This window comes from Canis aureus, chromosome 37 (genome assembly GCF_053574225.1).
Source record: "Canis aureus isolate CA01 chromosome 37, VMU_Caureus_v.1.0, whole genome shotgun sequence".
Classification (NCBI taxonomy): domain Eukaryota; kingdom Metazoa; phylum Chordata; class Mammalia; order Carnivora; family Canidae; genus Canis; species Canis aureus.
The window spans coordinates 419,059-442,798 of NC_135647.1; the positions used below are offsets into that span (position 1 = coordinate 419,059).

A 23,740-nucleotide genomic window follows, 5' to 3' on the forward strand; every position below is an offset into this window, starting at 1 on the left:
TGTGTGGAGGTTCCTCAAAGAGTTAAAAATAGACCTGCCCTACGACCCAGCAATTGCACTGTTGGGGATTTACCCCAAAGATTCAGATGCAATGAAATGCCGGGACACCTGCACCCCGATGTTTATAGCAGCAATGTCCACAATAGCCAAACTGTGGAAGGAGCCTCGGTGTCCATCGAAAGATGATGGATAAAGAAGATGTGGTCTATGTATACAATGGAATATTCCTCAGCCATTAGAAACGACAAATACCCACCATTTGCTTCAACGTGGATGGAACTGGAGGGTATTATGCTGAGTGAAGTAAGTCAATCGGAGAAGGACAAACATTATATGTTGTCATTCATTTGGGGAATATAAATAATAGTGAAAGGGAATATAAGGAAGGGAGAAGAAATGTGTGGGAAATATCAGAAAGGGAGACAGAACATGAAGACTCCTAACTCTGGGAAACGAAGTAGGGGTGGTGGAAGGGGAGGAGGGCGGGGGGTGGGGGTGAGTGGGTGACGGGCACTTGACGGGATGAGCACTGGGTGTTATTCTGTATGTTGGTAAATTGAACACCAATAAAAATAAATTTATTATAAAAAATAAAATAAAATAAAATAAAATAAAGGGCATGCAGACTAAAAAAATAAAAATAAAAACATGATGTAAAGAAAAAAAAAAGAAAAGTTGGAATGGAGTTCTGGAAGGAAATCAGACCTCCTCTCTTACAATGTGAAATATATTGGGAGTACCTTTTATTTGTATGGATTTTTAGAATTTAAAAATGGTTTTTAAATACATTTTTCTCTGAGCAAATTCTCCTTTTGACAGCACCTTCTTCAGAGCAGCCTTAATGGCTTCATTCCGTAAACTGTATATAACTGGATTGAGTGTTGGTGGTATCACCGTATAGAATATGGATAACATGATGTCCATAGCTGATTGGGAGTCAGAAGGGGGCTGCAGAAACTCAAAGCCTGCAGTGGAGAGGAAGAAGGTGACTACAAACAGGTGTGGTAGGCAGGTGGCAAAGACTTTGGTCCGGCCCTCGGCTGATGGGATCCTCAGCACGGTAGAAAAGATATGAACATAGGAGAGCACGATGGAGACCAAGCAGATGAATGCTGCTGAGGTTGTGAAGGCAGCCACTGCAATCTCATTGATGAATTCATGAGAACAAGCTAGTTTCAGCATCTGAGGAACATCACAGAAGAATTGGTGAATGACTCTCTCCCCACAGAGAGGTATGGAGAAGTTCACAGCCGTATGCATGAGCCCAGAGAGGCCCCCAGCCAGCCACACAGCTGTCACTGCATACCTACAAATGCAGGGGTTCATAATGGTCTCATACTGCAGGGGCCGACAGATGGAGACATAGCGGTCATAAGACATCACTGTGAGGATGGCCACTTCTGATGAGGCCAGAGCTATGAAGAAGAACACCTGAAGAATGCACTGGACATAGGAAATGTAACCATTGTTCATAAGTGAATTTGTGATGGACTGGGGGACTGTGACAGAGATGAAGCAGAGGTCCAGAAGAGAGAGGTGCTTCAAGAAGTAATACATGGGGGACTGTAGGTGATGGTCCAAGCTGGTTACAGTGATAATGAGGAGGTTGCCTGTCAAGGCCAACAGGTATGTCACCAAAAAAAGCAATGCATGTAAAATCTGAAGCTCACGATGATCAGAAAACCCCATGAGGAGGAATCCACTCATGGAGGTCAAGTTGGCCATGGTCACACTGAAGGTAGAAAGTATGACTCTGCCAAAGAAGCCAAACAACAGTTGTAAAGAATGTATCATATTTAGTATATCTGTATGTCAAGGAATGGTGCACTCAGCCTAGAGGTACGGAAATCAAGACAAATTTATCCCCATAGTGAGTAGGTAACATTTAACTTAGAAAAATCTTTACCTATTATTCAGAAATAGAACACCTAAATGTGATCAATAGTTTCACATAGGTAAAAAAAAAAAGTCATCAGAATTTTCTGGAGCAGAGTTTGGATTGTCAAAGGTGAAAAACTGATGGAGACAATTAAGTCTTTCCACTCAACAAAGTCATTTAGGATTGCACTGATATATTAGTATTATTACATCTTATATACAATACCTTAGGATTACAATGAGGTAGTAAAATTTCCTTCATTAACCATCTAAAATGAAGTTGTTGGTACCATCTTGTAAATGGATCTAGGAACAGTCCAGACTTAAGGGAGATGTTCATTCTAAGGACAATCATATTCCTTGCCTCTGAAAGACTCTCAACATTTTTAAAATAATGAAATTTGGTTGGAATGAAATTCCAAGGGCAAACTTGAACAGTGAAATCAACTTTAAAATTGTAACATGCAGATGCCACTGAGTCCCAAGGTTTGGAACTTGATAGATCTCTGATGATACCTTTTCCTTTTAATTGTTAAAACCTTAGGATGATTTGGATTCAGATATGTCTAATCAAGTTCATTTGAACAAATAATGAGGTTTTCTAAAATGTATTTAGTTCTTACTATGTTGTAGGCAGAATGCTAAATGGTGGAGTATATGCCTTTCCAGTATTATCTTTAGTGTGACTTCTTCAATAAGAATTAACATTTATTCTTTTTCTCAAGGACTTGAAATATATTAGTGCCCATTTCCTAAAATAATCAACCAACCAAACAAACAAAACTTTAACATCATATGTAACATAATTGTTGGGGAGGGTTGGCTAGTGTCAGTCTTTATGTTAAATGAGATAACGTAGAATGATAAAATCATTCTGGGTGTCAGAATCATTCTACTGATTTCTATTTCTTTTTTTAAGAAATCTGTGGATTTGTTGAAAGATCAGTCCATTTTCACTGAGTTTCTTCACCATGAGGCAATTTCTTCACTGTCCATTTCTCCATGCTTGGCAATGGTACCTAACATAGCAGCACTAAGTAAATATTTACTTAACTGGATATATTCACGAGTGATTTCAATTCTATACAGTACTATTAAGGTACCTGAATTACTCTGTCAGATGCTTTAGTTTATTCTGTTGATTAATCCCTAACCAATGGAAAGGAGTTGAAAATCACTGAGCTAGTATCTTTTTGTTTTACTGTAATTTATTTTTTTATTTTAATTTTATTTATTTAGTTGTTTTAATAAATTTATTTTTTATTGGTGTTCAATTTGCCAACATATATAACACCCAGTGCTCATCCCATCAAGTGCCCCCCTCAGTGCCTGTTACCCAGTCACTCCCACCCCAACTCCCTTTCCACCACTCCTTGTTCGTTTCCTAGAGTTAGGAGTCTCTCATGTTCTGTCTCCCTTTCTGATATTTCCCACTCATTTTTTTCTCCTTTCCCCTTTATTCCCTTTCACTATTTTTTATATTCCCCAAATGAATGAGACCATAAAATATTTGTCCTTTATTTTGAAAACTCACTGAAACTAATTTTTAGGAAGCATCTGGCAACAGCATGGACATTGGATTGGAAGAAAATAAAACTGAAGGATTAAATATTGCCAGAGATGATGAAGGTTTGAACTAACCAATAAGTGTGACAAGAGGTAACAATTATGAGAGAAAACAGCAGGCAATATCCTGATGGCTGATAGATGTGCAGAGAGGAAGATAGATAACAGAGACAGGAAGGCAGTTGAGAGAGATGACTCTGATGAGAGAGACCCAGTCTGAGGTGATGGTGTGCTGATCTTGAGGTTGTTTATGAAGATCTGAAAGTCAGGTGGTACCTAAAACAGCACCAATTCAGTAAAAGTGTACAAATCATGTAGAGAAGCAGTTAAATTGGCTCCTTGAAGGGGCACTTACAAGAATATTTTTAGGGGAAAAAAAAAGAAAAGAGGACTGAGGATGACATTTAGATACTGTCAAATTTCAAAAGACATGCATAAGAGGAGCCAGCCAAGGAGACAGAGGAAGAATATTCATAGAGGAAGAAGGAGAAAACCAGCAGGGACGAGTGGTATCAGATTCAGCAGAAGACAGATATTTTAGAAGAAAAACTGTACAGTAGTGTCATATATTTAAGAAAGGAAAATTAAAATAACAGCAAAACACATTGAATTTACCATTTTTTTGGTCATTTGTAGACTTGCTGGAGCTATTCAGGAGGATTCATAGGTATAGAAACATGATGAAAAAAAAATAGAAACATGATGAACGTTGTTCAAAAAATGAATGAGTTATGAGAGGAAATCATAGACTACTCTCCTCAGTAGGATGTCTATAAATTTCATAAAATATGGACAAGTGTCACTCACCAGAGCTGCTCTTAGTAGGAGCAAATCTCATTAATCCGAAGATTGAGCATTTTTGTTTCAGAGTCGAGCTGGTAGCTTGGAAATTTTCAGGCAAGGAAAGAACTGAGCTATGTTCATACAAGGTTGAACAGGGGGCACAGGAACAGGGACATTTTAACCTCCCACAAAGCCTACAACACCCCCAAATGCAGCCAGTGCTTCCCAGGCACGAGGGAGCAAGTCTCTTCAGGGTGGTTGGGGTATCAGGAAACACTGAGTTCAGAGCATGGGGCTTGGTGGATCTGTCCCCCAAGGAATTGCCTCAGTGGAAAGTAATTAATTGCCATCTTAGTTTAACTGGATCTTATAGAGTCAGTGCATTCCAGAGGGGGAAACAGGTATAAAATGTATGTTTGGAGCACCTGGGTGGCTCAGTCAGTTAAGTGTCTGCCTTTGGCTCAGGTCATGATCTCAGGGTCCTGAGATCAAGTGCCACATTGGACTTCCTGCTCAGTGAGGATCCTGCTTCTCCCTCTCCCTCTGCTGCTCCCCCTGTTTGTGCTCTTAAATAAATAAATAAATAAATAAATAAATAAATATTTTTAAAAAGCATATGATGTATTTTATGTAAGATAAATTCAGACTTCAAAAAAATAAAATAAAAAAATAAGTTCAGACTTCAGTTTCTCTAGTAAAAGGTATTTCTTTATTAACAATTCAATTTCTATTTTAATTCAATTTTCTATTAACAATTTTAGTTTTACTGGCCACCAACAAAATCATACCTGCTTGTAAGGACTTCATTTAGGAAAAGGAAATATTTAGTTTTTTTAAAAATAAATTTATTCTTTATTGGTGTTCAATTTGCCAACATATAGAATATCACCCAGTGCTCATGCTGTCAAATGCCCCCCTCAGTGCCTGTCACCCAGTCACCCCCACCCCCCGCCCACCTCCCCTTCCACCACCCCTAGTTCGTTTCCCAGAGTTAGGAGTCTCTCATGTTCTGTCTCCCTTTCTGATATTTCCCACACATTTTTTCTCCTTTCCCCTTTATTCCCTTTCACTATTTTTATATTCCCCAAATGAATGAGACCATATAATGTTTGTCCTTCTCCGATTGACTTACTTCACTCAGCATAATACCCTCCAGTTCCATCCACATCGAAGCAAATGGTGGGTATTTGTCATTTCTAATGGCTGAGTAATATTCCATTGTATACATAAACCACATCTTCTTTATCCATTCATCTTTCGATGGACACCGAGGCTCCTTCCACAGTTGGCTATTGTGGACATTTCTGCGATAAACATTGGGGTGCAGGTGTCCTGCCATTTCACTGCATCTGTATCTTTGGGGTAAATTCCCAGTAGTGCAACTGCTGGGTCGTAGGGCAGGTCTACTTTTAACTCTTTGAGGAACCTCCACAAGTTTTCCAGAGTGGCTGCACCAGTTCACATTCCCACCAACAGTGTAACAGGGTTCCCTTTTCTCCACATCCTCTCCAACATGTGTTGTTTCCTGTCTTGTTAATTTTCCCCATTTTCACTGGTGTGAGGTGGTATCTCATTGTGGTTTTGATTTGTATTTCCCTGATGGCAAGTGATGCAGAGCATTTTCTCATGTGCATGTTGGCCATGTCTATATCTTCCTCAGTGAGATTTCTGTTCATGTCTTTTGCCTATTTCATGATTGGATTGTTTGTTTCTTTGGTGTTGAGTTTAAGAAGTTCTTTATAGATCTTGGAAACTAGCCCTTTATCTGATACGTCATTTGCAAATATCTTCTCCCATTCTGTAGGTTGTCTTTTAGTTTTGTTGACTGTATCCTTTGCTGTGCATAAGCTTCTTATCTTGATGAAGTCCCAATAGTTCATTTTTGCTTTTGTTTCTCTTGCCTTCGTGGATGTACCTTGCAAGAAGTTACTGTGGCCAAGTTCAAAAAGTGTGTTGCCTGTGTTCTCCTGTAGGATTTTGATGGGATCTTGCCTCACATTTATAACTTTCATCCATTTTTAAAATGCTTTTCATAAACCCTTTCCTTAATTTAATTTTATTTTTTTGGAGTTCAATTTGCCAACATATAGCATAACACCCAGGGCTCAACCCATCAAGTGCCTCCCTCAGTGTCCGTCACCCAGTCACCCCCACCCTCTGCCCACCTCCCCTTCCACCACCCCTAGTTCGTTTCCCAGATTTAGGAGTCTCTCATGTTCTGTCTCCCTCTCTGATATTTCCCACACATTTTTCTCCTTTCCCCTTTATTCCCTTTCACTATTTTTTATATTCTCCAAATGAATGAGACCATATAATGCTTGTCCTTCTCCGATTTTTTAATAATAAATTTATTTTTTATTGGTGTTCAATTTACCAACATACAGAATAACACCCATTGCTCATCCCGTCAAGTACCCCCCTCAGTGCCCGTCACCCATTCACCTCCACCCCCCACCCTCCTCCCCTTCCACCACCCCTAGTTCGTTTCCCAGAGTTAGGAGTCTTCCATGTTCTATATCGCTTTCTGATATTTCCTACCCATTTCGTCTCCCTTCCCTTATATTCCCTTCACTATTATTTATATTCCTCAAATGAATGAGACCATATAATGTTTGCCCTTCTCCGATTGACTTATTTCTTTTTTTAATAAATTTATTTTTTATTGGTGTTCAATTTACCAACATACAGAATAATACCCAGTGCCCATCCCGTCAAGTGTCCCCCTCAGTGCCCGTCACCCACTCGCCCCCACCCCCCGCCCTCCTCCCCTTCCACCACCCCTAATTCATTTCCCAGAGTTAGGAGTCTTTATGTTCTGTCTCCCTTTCTGATATTTCCCACACATTTCTTCTCCCTTCCCCTATATTCCCTTTCACTATTATTTATATTCCCCAAATGAATGAGAACATACACTGTTTGTCCTTCTCTGATTGACGTACTTCACTCAGCATAATACCCTCCAGTTCCATCCACGTCGAAGCAAATGGTGGGCATTTGTCATTTCTAATGGCTGAGTAATATTCCATTGTTATACATTAACCACATCTTTTTTTTAATAAAATAATTTTTATTGGTGTTCAATTTACCAACATACAGAATAACACCCAGTGCTCATCCCCTCAAGTGTCCCCCTCAGTGCCCGTCACCCACTCACCCCCACCCCCCCCTCCTCCTCTTCCACCACCCCTAGTTCGTTTCCCAGAGTTAGGAGTCTTTATGTTCTGTCTCCCCTTTTTTTTAATAAAATAATTTTTATTGGTGTTCAATCTGTCTCCCTTTCTGATATTTCCCACACATATCCTCTCCCTTCCCCTATATTCCCTTTCACTATTATTCATATTCCCCAAATGAATGAGAACATACACCGTTTGTCCTTCTCCGACTGACTTACTTCACTCAGCATAATACCCTCCAGTTCCATCCACGTTGAAGCAAATGGTGGGTATTTGTCGTTTCTAATGGCTGAGGAATATCCCATTGTATACATAAACCACATCGTCTTTATCCATTCATCTTTCGATGGACACCGAGGCTCCTTCCACAGTTTGGCTATTGTGGACATTGCTGCTATAAACATCGGGGTGCAGGTGTCCTGGCGTTTCACTGCATCTCTATCTTTGGGGTAAATCCCCAACAGTGCAATTGCTGGGTCGTAGGGCAGGTCTATTTTTAACTCTTTGAGGAACCTCCACACAGTTTTCCAGAGTGGCAGCACCAGTTCCCATTCCCACCAACCATACAGTACTGGCACAAAAACAGACACATAGATCATTGGAAGATAATAGAGAGCCCAAAATGGACCCTCAAGTCCTCAGTCAACTAATCTTTGAAAAAGCAGGAAGGAATATCCAATGGACAGAAGGCAGTCTCTTCAACAACTGGTGCTGGGAAAATTGGACCGCCACCTATAGAAGAGTAAACTAGACCATTTTTTTACAGAATATACAAAAATTGACTCAAAATGGATGACCAACTTAAATATGATACAAGAATCCATTAAAATCCTAAAGGAGAACACAGGCAGAAACGTCTTTGACCTTTGCTGCAGCAATTTCTTGCTAGACATGTCTCAAAGGCAAGGGAAACAAAAGGAAAAATGGACTTTGAGACTCCATCAGGTTGAGAAGCTTCTCTTCGGATATTTTCCCAGCTCAGGCTCCTAATTACTTCTTTTTTTAAGATTTTATTTTAGAAATAAAGAGAGTACATACACAGGAGCATGGTTAAGTTTAGAGGAAAAGTGAGGCAGAAAGAATCTTAAGCCAACTCTGCAGTGAGCAGAGCTTGATGGAACTCAAACTCATGACCCTGAGAGCATGACCTGAGCTGAAACCAATAGTCAGATGTTCAACCAACTGAGTCACCCAGGCACCCTACCAAGCCCTTATTTCTAATGATTCCACACCTCTATAAGTGATTTATGCCTCCTATACACTTTCCACTGCCTCAAGAAAGAGAGAAATACAGGATGCTTATGTTTGTTCATTACTTCAGGGATATTCTTCCTATAATTCATACAATTTATTTTCTTACTATTGATAATGAAAATACAGAACAAAATTCCTCTCTATCAAAACCACTACTCAATAAAGACTAACAGTGATGCAGAAAAGATTCAAGGGATTTCAACATGTCTTTAGCTAAACCAAAAATAGAAAACTAATTTTATGGCAAATTCTGCCATAAAAGTGAGAAATTAGAAGATCACAGTCTAGCTTTTTAAAAACTAAGTACATCATCTTTCTATTGGAATTTCATTTCTTAATTTTCAATTAAGAGGGTACTTTTATTTATTATGCTCTGAAAAAATTTAATATTGATGTTCAATTTTGATTTTACATGGCTGTTTTCTTCATTGGAGAGTAATTGATATTTAGACAAACTGCTTAATTTATATCTATGAGCGAGAGCTCTGTGGCCTTGCAAGACACATGCTCCACTGGTGCTGACACAGCGAGTAAACAGGAGAGTGGCTGATGGATGGATATAGAGAAGCGCCTGCTGAAGAGGGGCTCCACTGTCTCATGAAGATCATGAATGCAAGGGATTCTTCTGCTCCACTAGTCTTCTTACTGCTCCTCTTACATATTTGTTTCTCAGAGTGTAGCTGAGAGGGTTGAGGCTAGGTGTGACAACAGTATAAACGAGGGCAATGAACTTGCCTTGATCTTGAGAATCTCCCAATGGTGGCTGCAGATATATGCACATGGCTGGAGTTTAAAAAGAGGGAGACAACCATAAGATGGGCTTCACATATTCCAAAGACCTTCTGAAGTCTGGTTGTTGACTGCATCCTCAGTACAGCCTTAGCAATGGCACCATATGAGCTGAGAATGAGGATGAGTTGTATGAGAACAAAAATGCAGCTTGTGATCAGGAGGGTAAGCTCATCTGCATGGGTATCAACACATGATAATTGCAGCAGTGCTGGAACTTCACAGAAGAAATGGTCTACTTGGTTATGTCCACATAGGGGTACCCAGAAAGTAAAGGAAGAATGAAATGCAGAGTTGTTTACCAACAACTGACTCAGGAAGCCACAGCCAATATGTGGCAGAAATCAGGGTTCATGAGGACAGCATAATGCAGGGGTCTACAGACAGCTGCAAAACAGTCATAGGACATCACCACTGGGAGGACGCACTCTGTGGTTCCCAGGGCAAAGACAAAGTAAAGTTGAATCATGCAACCAGTGTAAGAGATGGTCTTTTTTGGGCCCCAGAGGTTGATCAGCAACTGAGGGATGGAGCTGGTGGTGTAGCAGAGATCCAGAAAAGAGATGTTTGCGAGGAAGAAGTACATAGGAGTGTAGGAGATGGACATCCAGGGATGACAAGATAATGATAAACAGGCAGCCTATCAATGTCATCAAGTAGAACATCAAGATAACCACAAGGAGAACTACTTCCAGATGAGGCCAGTTGGAAAAACCCAGTAGAACGAAGTAGCTTTCAGACTTGCATTTTTTCCCCTCATCATTCTTTTTTTCCCCCTGTACCTGAAGGAAGAGTCATAAACTCAAAGGGTGCCCACTCATTTCCAAATCCCTGACCAGTAGACTGGAAAGACTTACAACATTTCCAAATACTGCTCTTATGATAGTAACATTTTTATACTTTTATTTTTATGTTTCATTCAAATATTTTTCCTGCTGTGAATACAAATCAATAACTTCTCAAGAAAATGAGTTCTTTTCATGCATCCCCAAGTTGGTATTTGGATAAATATTGAAGATTACATTCCATAGCCAAGACAATTTTCATGAAAAATAACCGTTTTATTTTTACAAAAAACAAATCTTTCAATTTATTCCTATGTTACATATTTCGGGTTATTTCAGTTTTCTGGTTACAGAGAAAGAGTATCTCTAGCCTCAATAATCTTACATATAAATGAGAGTTTACTATGAGATGAAAAACAACTCAATAAACAACTTTAAAAGGGAACAAGGCAGGAAACCACAAATGTTGGAGAAGATGCGGAAAAAAGGGAACCCTCTTACACTGTTGGTGGGAATGTGAACTGGTGCAGCCACTCTGGAAAACTGTGCGGAGGTTCCTCAAAGAGTTAAAAATAGACCTGCCCTACGACCCAGCAATTGCACTGTTGGGGATTTACCCCAAGATACAGATGCAATGAAACGCTGGGACACCTGCACCCCGATGTTTATTTTTTTTAATAAATTTATTTTTTATTGGTGTTCAATTTACCAACATACAGAATAACCCCCCAGTGCTCATCCGTCAAGAGCCCCGCTCAGTGCCCATCACCCATTCACCCCCACCCCCGCCCTGCTCCCCTTCCACCACCCCTAGTTTGTTTCCCAGAGTTAGGAGTTTTTTTTAATAATAAATTAATTTTTTATTGGTGTTCAATTTACCAACATAAGAATAACACCCAGTGCTCATCCCGTCAAGTGCCCCCCTCAGTGCCCTTCTCCCATTCACCCCACCCCCCACCCTCCTACTGTTCCATCACCCCTAGTTCGTTTCTGAGAGTTAGGAGTCTTTATGTTCTGTCTCCCTTTCTGATGTTTCCCACACATTTCTTCTCCCTTCCTTATATTCCCTTTCACTATTATTTATATTCCCCAAATGAATGAGAACATACACTGTTTGTCCTTCTCCGATTGACTTACTTCACTCAGCATAATACCCTCCAGTTCCATCCACATTGGAGCAAATGGTGGGTATTTGTCTTTCCTAATGTCTGAGTAATATTCCATTGTATACATAAACCACATCTTCTTTATCCATTCATCTTTCGATGGACACCGAGGCTCCTTCCACAGTTTGGCTATTGTGGACATTGCTGCTAGAAACATTGGAGTGCAGGTGTCCCGGCGTTTCATTGCTTCTGTATCATTGGGGTAAATCCCAACACTGCAATTGCTGGGTCGTAGGGTAGCTCTATTTTTAACTCTTTGAGGAACCTCCACACAGTTTTCCAGAGTGGCTGCACCAGTTCACATTCCCACCAACAGTGTAAGAGGGTTCCCTTTTCTCCGCATCCTCTCCAACATTTGTGGTTTCCTGCCTTGTTAATTTTCCCCATTCTCACTGGTGTGAGGTGGTATCTCATTGTGGTTTTGACTTGTATTTCCCTGATGGCCAGTGATGCAGAGCATTTTCTCATGTTTGCTGGCCATGTCTGTGTCTTCCTCTGTGAGATTTCTCTTCATGTCTTTTGACCATTTCATGATTTGATTGTTTGTTCTTTGCTGTTGAGTTTAATACGTTCTTTTTTTTGAATTATTTATTTATTTATTTATGATAGTCACAGAGAGGGGGGCGGGCAGAGACACAGGCAGAGGGAGAAGCAGGCTCCATGCACCGGGAGCCCGATGTGGGATTCGACCAGGGTCTCCAGATCGCGCCCTGGGCCAAAGGCAGGCGGTAAACCGCTGCGCCACCCAGGGATCCCCGTTCTTTTTTTAATAATAAATTTATTTTTTATTGGTGTTCAATTTGCCAACATACAGAATAACACCCAGTGCTCAATACATTCTTTATAGATCTTGGAAACTAGCCCTTTATCTGATACATCATTTGCAAATATCTTCTCCCATTCTGTAGGTTGTCTTTTAGTTTTGTTGACTGTATCCTTTGCTCTGCAAAAGCTTCTTATCTTGATGAAGTCCCAATAGTTCATTTTTGCTTTTGTTTCTTTTGCCTTTGAGGATGTATCTTGCAAGAAGTTACTATGGCTGAGTTCAAAAAGGGTGTTGCCTGTGTTCTTCTCTAGGATTTTGATGGAATCTTGTCTCACATTAAGATCTTTCATCCATTTTGAGTTTATCTTTGTGTATGGTGAAAGAGAGTGGTCTAGTTTCATTCTTCTGCATGTGGATGTCCAATTTTCCCAGCACCATTTATTGAAGAGACTGTCTTTCTTCCAATGGATAGTCTTTCCTCCTTTATCGAATACTAGTTGACCATAAAGTTCAGGGTCCACTTCTGGATTCTCTATTCTGTTCCATTGATCTATGTGTCTGTTTTGTGCCAGTACCACACTGTCTTGATGACCACAGCTTTGTAGTACAACCTAAAATCTGGCATTGTGATGCCCCCAGATATGGTTTTCTTTTTTAAAATTCCCCTGGCTATTCGGAGTCTTTTCCGATTCCACACAAATCTTAAAATAATTTGTTCTAACTCTCTGAAGAAAGTCCATGGTATTTTGATAGGGATTGAATTAAACGTGTATATTGCCCTGGGTAACATTGACATTTTCACAATATTAATTCTGCCAATTCATGAGCATGGAATATTTTTCCATCTCTTTGTGTCTTCCTCAATTTTTTTCAGAAGTGTTCTATAGTTTTGAGTGTATCGATCCTTTATCTCTTTGATTAGGTTTATTCCTAGGTATCTTATGCTTTTGGGTGCAATTGTAAATGGGATTGACTCCTTAATTTCTCTTTCTTCAGTCTCATTGTTAGTGTATAGAAATGCCACTGATTTCTGGGCATTGATTTTGTATCCTGCCACGCTACCAAATTGCTGTATGAGTTCTAGCAATCATGGGGTGCAGACTTTTGGGTTTTTTATGTAGAGTATCATGTCATCGGCGAAGAGGGAGAGTTTGACTTCTTCTTTGCCAATTTGAATGCCTTTAATGTCTTTTTGTTGTCTGATTGCTGAGGCTAGGACTTCCAGTACTATGTTGAACAGCAGTGGTGAGAGTGGACATCCCTGTCTTGTTCCTGATCTTAGGGGAAAGGCTCCCAGTGCTTCCCCATTGAGAATGATATTTGCTGTGGGCTTTTCATAGATGGCTTTTAAGACGTCGAGGAATGTTCCCTCTATCCCTACACTCTGAAGAGTTTTGATCAGGAATGGATGCTGTACTTTGTCAAATGCTTTCTCTGCATCTAATGAGAGGATCATATGGTTCTTGGTTTTTCTCTTGCTGATATGATGAATCACATTGATTATTTTACGGGTGTTGAACCAGCCTTGTGTCCCAGGGATAAATCCTACTTGGTCATGGTGAATAATTTTCTTAATGTATTTGGATCCTATTGGCCAGTATCTTGTTGAGAATTTTTGCATCCATGTTCATCAGAGATATTGGTCTGTATTCTCCTTTTTGGTGGGGTCCTCGTCTGGTTTTGGAATTAAGGTGATGCTGGCCTCATAGAACCAATTTGGAAGTACTCCATCTCTTTATATCTTTCCAAACAGCTTTAGTAGAATAGGTATGGTTTCTTCTTTAAATGTTTGATAAAATTCCCCTGGGAAGCCATCTGGCCCTGGACTTTTGTGTCTTGGGAGAGTTTTGATGACTCCTTCAATTTCCTCCCTGGTTATTGGCCTGTTCAGGTTTTCTATTTCTTCCTGTTCCAGTTTTGGCAGTTTGTGGCTTTCCAGGAATGCGTCCATTTCTCCTAGATTGCCTAAGTTATTGGCGTATAGCTGTTCATAATATGTTTTTAAAATTGTTTGTATTTCCTTGGTGTTGGTAGTGATCTCTCCTTTCTCATTCATGATTTTATTAATTTGAGTCTTCTCTCTTTTTTCTTTTTAATAAGGCTGGCTAATGGTTTATCTATCTTATTAATTCTTTCAAAGAACCAACTCCTGGTTCTGTTGATCTGTTCCACAGTTCTTCTGGTCTCGATTTTGTTGATTTCCGCTGAAATCTTTATTAACTCTCTTCTTCTGCTGGGTGTAGGATCTATTTGCTGTTTTTTCTCTAGCTCCTTTATGTGTAAGGTTAGCTTTTGTATTTGAGTTCTTTCCGGTTTTTGAATGGATGCTTGTATTGCGATGTATTTCCCCCTTAGGACTGCTTTTGCTGCATCCCAAAGATTTTGAACGGTTGTATCTTCATTCTCATTAGTTTCCATGAATCTTTTTAATTCTTCCTTAATTTCCTGGTTGACCCTTTCATCCTTTAGCAGGATGGTCTTTAACCTCCACGTGTTTGAGGTCTTTCCAAACTTCTTGTTGTGATTTAGTTCTAATTTCAAGGCATTATGGTCTGAGAATATGCAGGGACGATCCCAATCTTTTGGTATCAGTTCAGACCCGATTTGTGACCCAGTATGTGGTCTATTCTGGAGAAAGTTCCATGTGCACTTGAGAAGAATGTGTATTCAGTTGAGTTTGGACGTAAAGTTCTGTAGATATCTGTGAAATCCATCTGGTCCAGTGTATCATTTAAAGCTCTCGTTTCTTTGGAGATGTTGTGCTTAGAAGACCTATTGAGTATAGAAAGAGCTAGATTGAAGTCACCAGTATAAGTGTATTATTATCTAAGTATGTCTTAACCTTGGTTATTAATTGATGATATATTTGGCAGCTCCCACATTCGGGGCATATATATTGAGGATTGTCAAGTCTTCTTGTTGGATAGATCCTTCAAGTATGATATAGTGTCCCTCTTCATCTCTCACTACAGTCTTCGGGGTAAATTTTAGTTTATCTGATATAAGGATGGCTACCCCTGCTTTCTTTTGAGGACCATTCGAATGGTAAATGGTTCTCCAACCTTTTATTTTCAGGCTGTAGGTGTCCTTCTGTCTAAAATGAGTCTCTTGTAGACAGCAAATAGATGGGTCCTGCTTTTTCATCCAGTCTGAAACCCTGCGCCTTTTCATGGTGTCATTAAGCTCGGTCAGGTTCAGAGTTACTATTGAAAGGTATGAGTTTAGTGTCATCATGTTATTTATTCACTCCTTGTTTTTGTGGATTGTTCCACTGGACTTCTTAAAGGGGAATTTTAAGAGTCCCCCTTAAAATTTCTTGCAGAGCTGGTTTGGAGGTCACATATTCTTTCAGTTCCTGCCTGTCTTGGAAGCTCTTTATCTCTCCTTCCATTTTGAATGAGAGCCTTGTTGGATAAAGTATTCTTGGTTGCATGTTCTTCTCATTCAGGACCCTGAATATATCCTGCCAGCCCTTTCTGGCCTGCCAGGTCTCTGTGGAGAGGTCTGCTCTTACCCTAATACTCCTCCCCATAAAAGTCAGGGATTTCTTGTCTCTTGCTGCTTTAAGGATCTTCTCTTTATCTTTGGAATTTGCAAGCTTAACTACTAAATGTCGAGGTGTTGAATGATTTTTATTGATTTTAGTGGGGGGAATCTATTTCCTGGATCTGAATGCCTGTTTCCCTTCCCAGATTAGGAAAGTTTTCAGCTATGATTTGTTCAAATACATATTCTGGCCCTCTGTCCCTTTCGGTGCCCTCGGAAACCCCAATTAAACGTAGGTTCTTCTTCCTCAGGCTGTCACTTATTTCCCGTAATCTATCCTCATGGTCTTTTAATTGTCTCTTTTTTCCTCAGTTTCTCTCTTTGGCATCAACTTGTCTTCTATGTCACTCACTGGTTCTTCCACCTCGTTAACCCTCGTCGTTAGGACTTCTAGTTTGGATTGCATCTCATTCAATTGATTTTTAATTTCTGCCTGATTAGATCTAAATTCTGCAGTCATGAAGTCTCTTGAGTCCTTTATGCTTTTTTTCTAGAGCCACCAGTAGCTGTATAAGTGCTTCTGAATTGGCTTTCTGACATTGAATTGTAATCCAGATTTTGTAACTCTGTGGGAGAGAGGACTGTTTCTGATTCTTTCTTTTGAGGTGAGGTTTTCCTTCTAGTCATTTTGCTCAGTGCAGAGTGGCCAAAAACAAGTTGTATTGGGAAAAGGAGAAAAAGAGAGGAGAGATAGAAGGAAAGAAAAGAGAAAAAGAAAAAAGGAAGAAAAAAGAAGAAAAAGAGAAGATAAAGAGAAAGAAAAAGAAAGAAATGGAAAAACGGGGTGTGGGAAGCAAACAAATCAAAAAGCAAACAAACAAACAAACAAACAAAAAACCACGGGGGAGTACCTTCTGTTTCTTCTTCTGTTTCATATTTTAAGTCCCTTGACTTCCCCTGGAACTTGTCCGTCTAGCTGGTTTTCTGGGGGAGGGGCCTGTTGTGCTGATTTTCAGGTGTTAGCACTTGGGGGAGCTGCTCTGCTCCTGCCTGGTGCAGGGCTCGGTGGGGGTTGTTTACCCCGTGAGGCCGCAGGAGGAACAACCGTAGTGGCGGCGGCAGCTCTGGAAACCTGGATTCAGCTCCGGCAGGAACTCCGTCTGCAGGGCCTGGAGGCTCCGGGGCGGGGCCGCTGATCTACTCAGCTCCGGGCAGAAGCGTCCTCGCTGTCCTGGGCCCTCCCGGCCTCTGCCTGTCCCGGGGCGAACCCGGATCCTGGGTTGTGTCCCGGCGCCCAGTGCTCCCGGTCTGCGCTGTAGGATTCGCGCTCCTGCCCCGCAGCCCCCTCCGCGGAGCCGCCCCCGAGCCCCCCGAGCTGCTCCGGGTCCCGCCGTGCCCGCTGCAGCCCTTAGGGAGCTCGGCGCACTCTCCCGGGGCGCAGGTGTCTGTTAGTGTCCCCGGGAGCCCGAGGGCATCCCCGCCCTCCTGGGTCCTGCTCCACCTCCCTGCGGGCGCCTTTCCGCCCAGGAAGGTTGGTGCAGCTCCTGCTTCTCCGGGACGGGGCTCTCCTGTCCTGGGGACACTCGCCCCGGCCTCAGCCCGGCTCCTTGCAGGGCCCCTCCCCCTTGGATGCCTTTTGTTCTTTATTTCAACCCCCCACCCGTCTTCCTACCTTGATAGAAGCTCGAACTCTTCTCACTGTAGCATTCCTGCTGTTCTCTCTTTAAATCTCAGGCCGAATTCGTAGATTTTCAGGATAATTTGAAGGTTACCTAGGTAATTTGGTGGGGACAGGTGATTTGGGGACCCTACTCTTCCTCCATCTTGCCCCTCCTACTCCACCCCGATGTTTCTAGCAGCAATGTCCACCATAGCCAAACTGTGGAAGGAGCCTCAGTGTCCATTGAAAGATGATGGATAAAGAAGATGTGGTTTATGTATACAATGGAATATTACTCAGCCATTAGAAATGACAAATACCCACCATTTGCTTCAACATGGATGGAACTGGAGGGTATTATGCTGAGTGAAATAAGTCAATCAGAGAAGGACAAACATATGGTCTCATTCATTTGGCGAATATAAAAATAGTGAAAGGGTATATAAGGGAAGGGAGAAGAAGTGTGTGGGAAGTATCAGAAAGGGAGACAGAACGTAAAGACTGCTAACTCTGGGAAACGAACTAGGGGTGGTAGAAGGGGAGGAGGGCGGGGGGTCGAGGTGAATGGGTGACGGGCACTGAGGGGGGCACTTGACAGGATGAGCACTGGGTGTTATTCTGTAAGTTGGCAAATTGAACACCAATAAAAAATGAATTTATTATAAAAAAATAATAACTTTAAAATATCAATTTTGGGTGAAAAAATTAAACATAAATTGCATTATGATTATGGGAAGAACAAAATATTCTTATTCATTTATTTATGCTAACAGCTTATATGTAAATAAACAAATAGCATGCAACTGGAAATATATGCAAAGGCACATGTGTGCACACATACACCCAAAAATGAGTATTCACACTGTGAGCTAAGCTAAAGGTCTTAATCCTGACTGAGAAGTGAAATAGGATCCTCCAGTGATGGCATGCTACCAACAATATGTGAGACTAGAACTAAGTTTGCATGACCAAAGTGAAATTACAGAGTTAAAGAAAACTACAGAGGGAACAAGAGGAGAGAAGAAGGGTGTTTAGAGCAGGAGAGAGGACAGGAACCAATGGCGATGCTCAGGAACTCCAGGGTATGAAGCCTGAACAATAGCATAGAAGAACAGTTTTCACAAAATTTCATGTGGTTTAGATCTTAAAAGCCATCTATGAAAAGGCCCAAAATATCATTCTCAATGGGGAAGCACTGGGAGCCTTTCCCCTAAGATCAGGAACAAGACAGTGATGTCTACTCTCACTACTGGTATTCAACATAGTACTAGAAGTCCTAGCCTCAGCAATCAGACAACAAAAAGACATTAAAGGCATTCAAATTGGCAAAGAAGAAGTCAAACTCTCCCTCTTTGCTGATGACATGATACTCTACATAAAAAACCCAAAAGACTCCACCCTGAGATTGCTAGAACTCATTCAGCAGTTCGGCAGTGTGGCAGGATACAAAATCAATGCCCAGAAATCAGTGGCATGTATATACACTAACAATAAGACTGAAGAAAGAGAAATTAAGGAGTCAATCCCATTTACAACTGCACCCAAAAGCATAAGATACCTAGGAATAAACCTAACTAAAGAGGTGAAGGATCTATACCCTAAAACCTATAGAACACTTCTGAAAGAAATTGAGGAAGACAGAAAGACATGGAAAAATATTCCATGCTCACGGATTGAGAGAATTAATATTGTGAAAATGTCAATGTTACCCAGGGAAATTTACACGTTTAATGCAATCCCTATCAAAATACCATGGACTTTCTTCAGAGAGTTAGAACAAATTATTTTAAGTTTGTGTGGAATCAGAAAAGACCCCGAATAGCCAGGGGAATTTTAAAAAAGAAAACCCTAGCTGGGGGCATCACAATGCCATATTTCAGGTTGTACTACAAAGCTGTGGTCATCAAGACAGTGTGGTACTGGCACAAAAACAGACACATAGATCAATGGAACAGAATAGAGAACCCAGAAGCGGACCCTGAACTTTATGGTCAACTAATATTTGACAAAGGAGGAAAGACTATCCACTGGAAGAAAGACAGTCTCTTCAGTAAATGGTGCTGGGAAAATTGGACATCCACATGCAGAAGAATGAAAATAGACCATTCTCTTACATCATACACAAAGATAAACTCAAAATGGATGAAAGATCTTAATGTGAGACAAGATTCCATCAAAATCCTACAGGAGAACACAGGCAACACCCTTTTTGAACTTGGCCACAGTAACTTCTTGCAAGATACATCCATGAAGGCAAGGAAAACAAAAGCAAAAATGAACTCTTGGGACTTCATCAAGATAAGAAGGTTTTGCACAGCAAAAGAAACAGTCAACAAAACTAAAAGACAACCTACAGAATGGGAGAAGATATTTGCAAATGACGTATCAGATAAAAGGCTAGTTTCCAAGATCTATAAAGAACTTCTTAAACTCAACTTAATTTCAATTGGATTGAAACAAACAATCCAATCATGAAATGGGCAAAAGACATGAAGAGAAATCTCACAAAGGAAGACATAGACATTGCCAACATGCACATGAGAAAATGCTCTGCATCACTTGCCATCAGGGAAATACAAATCAAAACCACAATGCGATACCACCTCACACCAGTGAGAATGGGGAAAATTAACAAGGCAGGAAACCACAAATGTTGGAAAGGATGTGGAGAAAAGGAACCTTCTTAAACTGTTGGTGGGAATGTGAACTGGTGCAGCCACTCTGGAAAACTGTGTGGAGTTTCCTCAAAGAGTTAAAAATAGAGCTACCCTACAACCCAGCAACTGTACTACTGTGTATTTACCCCAAAGATAGAGATGTAGTGAAAAGCCGGGACAGCTGCACCCCACTGTTCATAGCAGCAATGTCCACAATAGCCAAACTGTGGAAGGAGCCTCGGTGTCCATCAAAAGATGAATGGATAAAGAAGATGTGGTTTATGTATACAGTGGAATATTACTCAGCCATTAGAAAGGATGAATACCCACCATTTGCTTCGACATGGATTGAAGTGGAGGGTATTATGCTGAGTGAAGTAAGTCAATCAGAGAAGGACGTATATGATTTCACTCATACAGGGAATATAAAAAATAGTGAAAGGGATTATAGGGGAAGGAAAGAATATGAGTGGGAAAAATCAGTGAGGGTGACAGAACATGAAAGACTAGTAACTCTGGAAATGAACAAGGGGTGGTGGAAGGGGAGGTGTGCTGGTGGCTGGGGTGACTGGGTGATGGGCACTTAGGGGGGCACTTGAACGGGATGAGCACTGGGTGTTAAACTATATGTTGGCAAATCGAACTCGAATTAAAAAATATGCAAAAATAAATAAATAAAGTCAGAACACCTAGTAAGAATCTGTGACAGGTTCCATCCACTTATGTGAAGTCAAACGGTCACGAATGAGGATTCCTGTCCAGAATCAGTTCCTTGAGCTCCTTGGGAACAGAAAAGTCTCTGGTGCATTGCTGGGAAGATGAAAAGTAGCTACATTTCTGAATGCAAATACTTGACTTTTCCACACGTTGTGGGCTCCTCACTACTCAAGAAGCAGTATATCAGAGGAAATCTCTCTGGATTACAGTAATGTTAATCTTTAATATCTCTTGGAAAAAAGTGTGCCTGGGTTGGTGAAAATTCTTGTAGGAAGCAAAAGAAAAAAAAACTTAGACTGATTCTTCTGGCTTTCTTCTAGAATACTTGGCATAAATATATATTGTAAATCTCTGCAGAGAAAGTATTTTTATCTTTAATGTGAAAGATTAAATATACTTTTCATTATGAGAGGAGAACATGAACCTGTTTCTTGATTTGTTATTCCAGACATTTTGATCCAGCAGAAATATGAGAGGTAAATATAGATTAAATTGGAAATGAAGAACTAAAATACAATATTTTATTCATGAGACTGGAGCTGGGAAGGAATCAGATATTTTTGGTCTGTCTCTAAATCTCATAATGTGCATGAAAAATTATTTGTAAACTTCCCATGTCAGGCTTTTAATAGCCATAAGAAGGATTATTTTTCCTTCCTGAATTAATCTTTGAAGGCTGTAATGATGATGGAATAGTTAAGTAATTAACAACATGACACTGACTAATTTTAAAGGAATTTTCATATAATTTTAACTGAAATTTGACTTAATGAGAAGGTACTATTATACACATCAATTTGTCTGTCAATAAATAAATATTAAGTATGTATTCAGCCCCCCTGCCCAAATATTACATACCTCTACTGGTGTGTGACAGTGTGTAATTCGATAGTCAGAGTGTTTACTTTTCTTTTATGCATATTGGTCAATGGCAGAATCTAGGCTCAAATTGTAAATCTTTAAAAGCTAGCTCTGAGGAAATCAACAAATGACTCTCTCAAAACAACTATTTTAACCAGTATATGTAGTTGGTCTTCTACACAGTCTACTTTTGAATCACAGCCAGTTTGAAGTAATTTCTCATAATGTCCAAGAAACATAATTGAAATGGCATAACATCAAAAAGCATAACATTTTGTACTATATCTACACAGAGAAAGAGAGAACTAGAGAGAGATTCACCAGTTCGATATTTAACTGTCATTTTTCAATCATGTATTTTCTCTTAGTTATTTTTATTTATTTTTTTTTATTTTATTATTTATGATAGTCACACAGAGAGAGAGAGAGAGGCAGAGACACAGGCAGTGGGAGAAGCAGGCTCCATGCACCGGGAGCCTGACGTGGGATTCGATCCTGGGTCTCCAGGATCGCGCCCTGGGCCAAAGGCAGGCGCCAAACCGCTGCACCACCCAGGGATCCCTCTTAGTTATTTTTAATAGGAGCTTTCTGGATGTTACTTTGGCTTCAGGTGGTAAAAAGTTGTCATTTTATACTTAGTGAGAGGAAACTATAGAGGACTACTGACAATCTGTTCAATCGTTAAAAATTTGGGCAGTTCTGATGTTCTTATGCATGTCTGTAGGAACTCTATGTGTATCACCCTACTGAATAAGGCTAAAATAATTATTCCTTAGAATAGAAACCAATGTCTTAAATTACTTTTCATCAAACTTAATAAATCTTGTTACTATATAGATTTAATCACAGATATTTTCCATTGGTCTGAACCTTTTATCATCCCATCCGTGAAACTTCAAAAACACTAGTGCAAGCTCTTAATGTATAAAAGATTATTTTAAAAATTCCTAAAACCCTAAGTGATTTTTCACCATTATTCATACTATGACTTTTTTCTTTTATTCAAAAATTACGTATAAATAGAGAGGATAAGGTAGAGGATAGATGAGATGATAGGCAAGTACACAGCTAGATGGATACATAGATACACAGATACATGGAAAGATAGGTATTGGGGGAAATGCTTTAGGTGTCATGGATCGAGTGCAGAGCAATGGATACCAGACCCACTTTCTTAAAGTTTACAGACTGCCATAAGGGGCTGTTAAAAAAAAAAACTTTTACCGAAAGAGTACATGATTATAATTGGTTCTTTTTCATTGTTCAAGTTTTTATTTAAATTTCAGTTAGTTAAAAAAAAAATAAAAAAATAAATTTCAGTTAGTTAACATATAGTGCAATATTAGTTTCAACTTAAATATTCAAAACTTCCATACACCACTTGGTTCTCACAAGTTCACTCTAAATCCCCTTTACTCATTTCTCACATCCCACCCACCTCCTCTGTAGTAACTAACAATTTGCTCTTTATAGTTAAGAGTCAGTTTCCTGGTTTTCCTCTCTTTACCCCACCTCTTCACCCCTGTTGAATTCATTTGTTTTGTTTCTTAAATTCCACATATGAGTGAAATCATATAGTATTCTCTTTCTCTGGCTGACTTATTTTGCTTAGCATAATACTCTCTAGCTCCATCCATGTTGTTGCAAATGGCAAAACTTAATCCTTTTTATGGCTGAGTAATATTCCATTATACATATAATGTGCATTATATATTTATAATATTCCATTATATATATTCCATTGTACGCACACACACACAAAAACACACACACAAAACATATTTTCCATATCCATTCATCAACTGATGGACATTTGGCTCTTTTAATGATAAGGCTATTGTTGATAATCCTGCTATAAATATCAGGATACATGTATCTCTTCAAGTTAGTGTTTCTGTATCCTTTGGGTAAATACCGCCTAGCGTAATTGCTGAATCATATGGTAGTTCCATTTTTAACTTTTTCAGGAGCCTCCACACTGTTTTCCAGAGTGGCTGTGCTAGTTTGCATTCCCACTAACAGTGTCAGAGGCTTTTCCATTCTCCAAATCCTTGCCAACTTCTGCTGTTTCCTGTATGTTAATTTTAGAAATACTGACCACTGTGAGGTATCTAATTGTAATTTTGGTTTTCTCTAATGATAAGTGATGATGAGAATCTTTTCCTGTGTCTGATAGCCATCTGGATGTCGTCTAGGGCA

General features: G+C 40.0%; 1 protein-coding gene, 1 long non-coding RNA gene and 1 pseudogene across 4 annotated transcripts in view; all 3 read right to left on the reverse strand.

Moving 5' to 3' along the window:
• The window catches only part of LOC144306627 (uncharacterized), a 201,647-nt gene that overhangs the window by 19,898 nt on the left and 158,009 nt on the right, over positions 1–23,740 (reverse strand). The gene's annotated exons all lie outside the window — the stretch shown is intronic.
• On the reverse strand, positions 760–1,725 carry LOC144306798 (olfactory receptor 14J1-like). Its single transcript, XM_077886388.1, has one exon. It carries the CDS (start codon positions 1,723–1,725, stop codon positions 760–762), a length of 966 nt encoding a protein of 321 aa, XP_077742514.1.
• LOC144306435 (olfactory receptor 2J3-like) lies at positions 9,148–15,331 on the reverse strand (annotated as a pseudogene).

What these genes read in the sequence shown, in the direction of transcription:
- LOC144306798 (XM_077886388.1), bottom strand. Translation starts at nt 1,725, where the DNA reads ATGGCCAACTTGACCTCCATGAGTGGATTCCTCCTCATGGGGTTTTCT.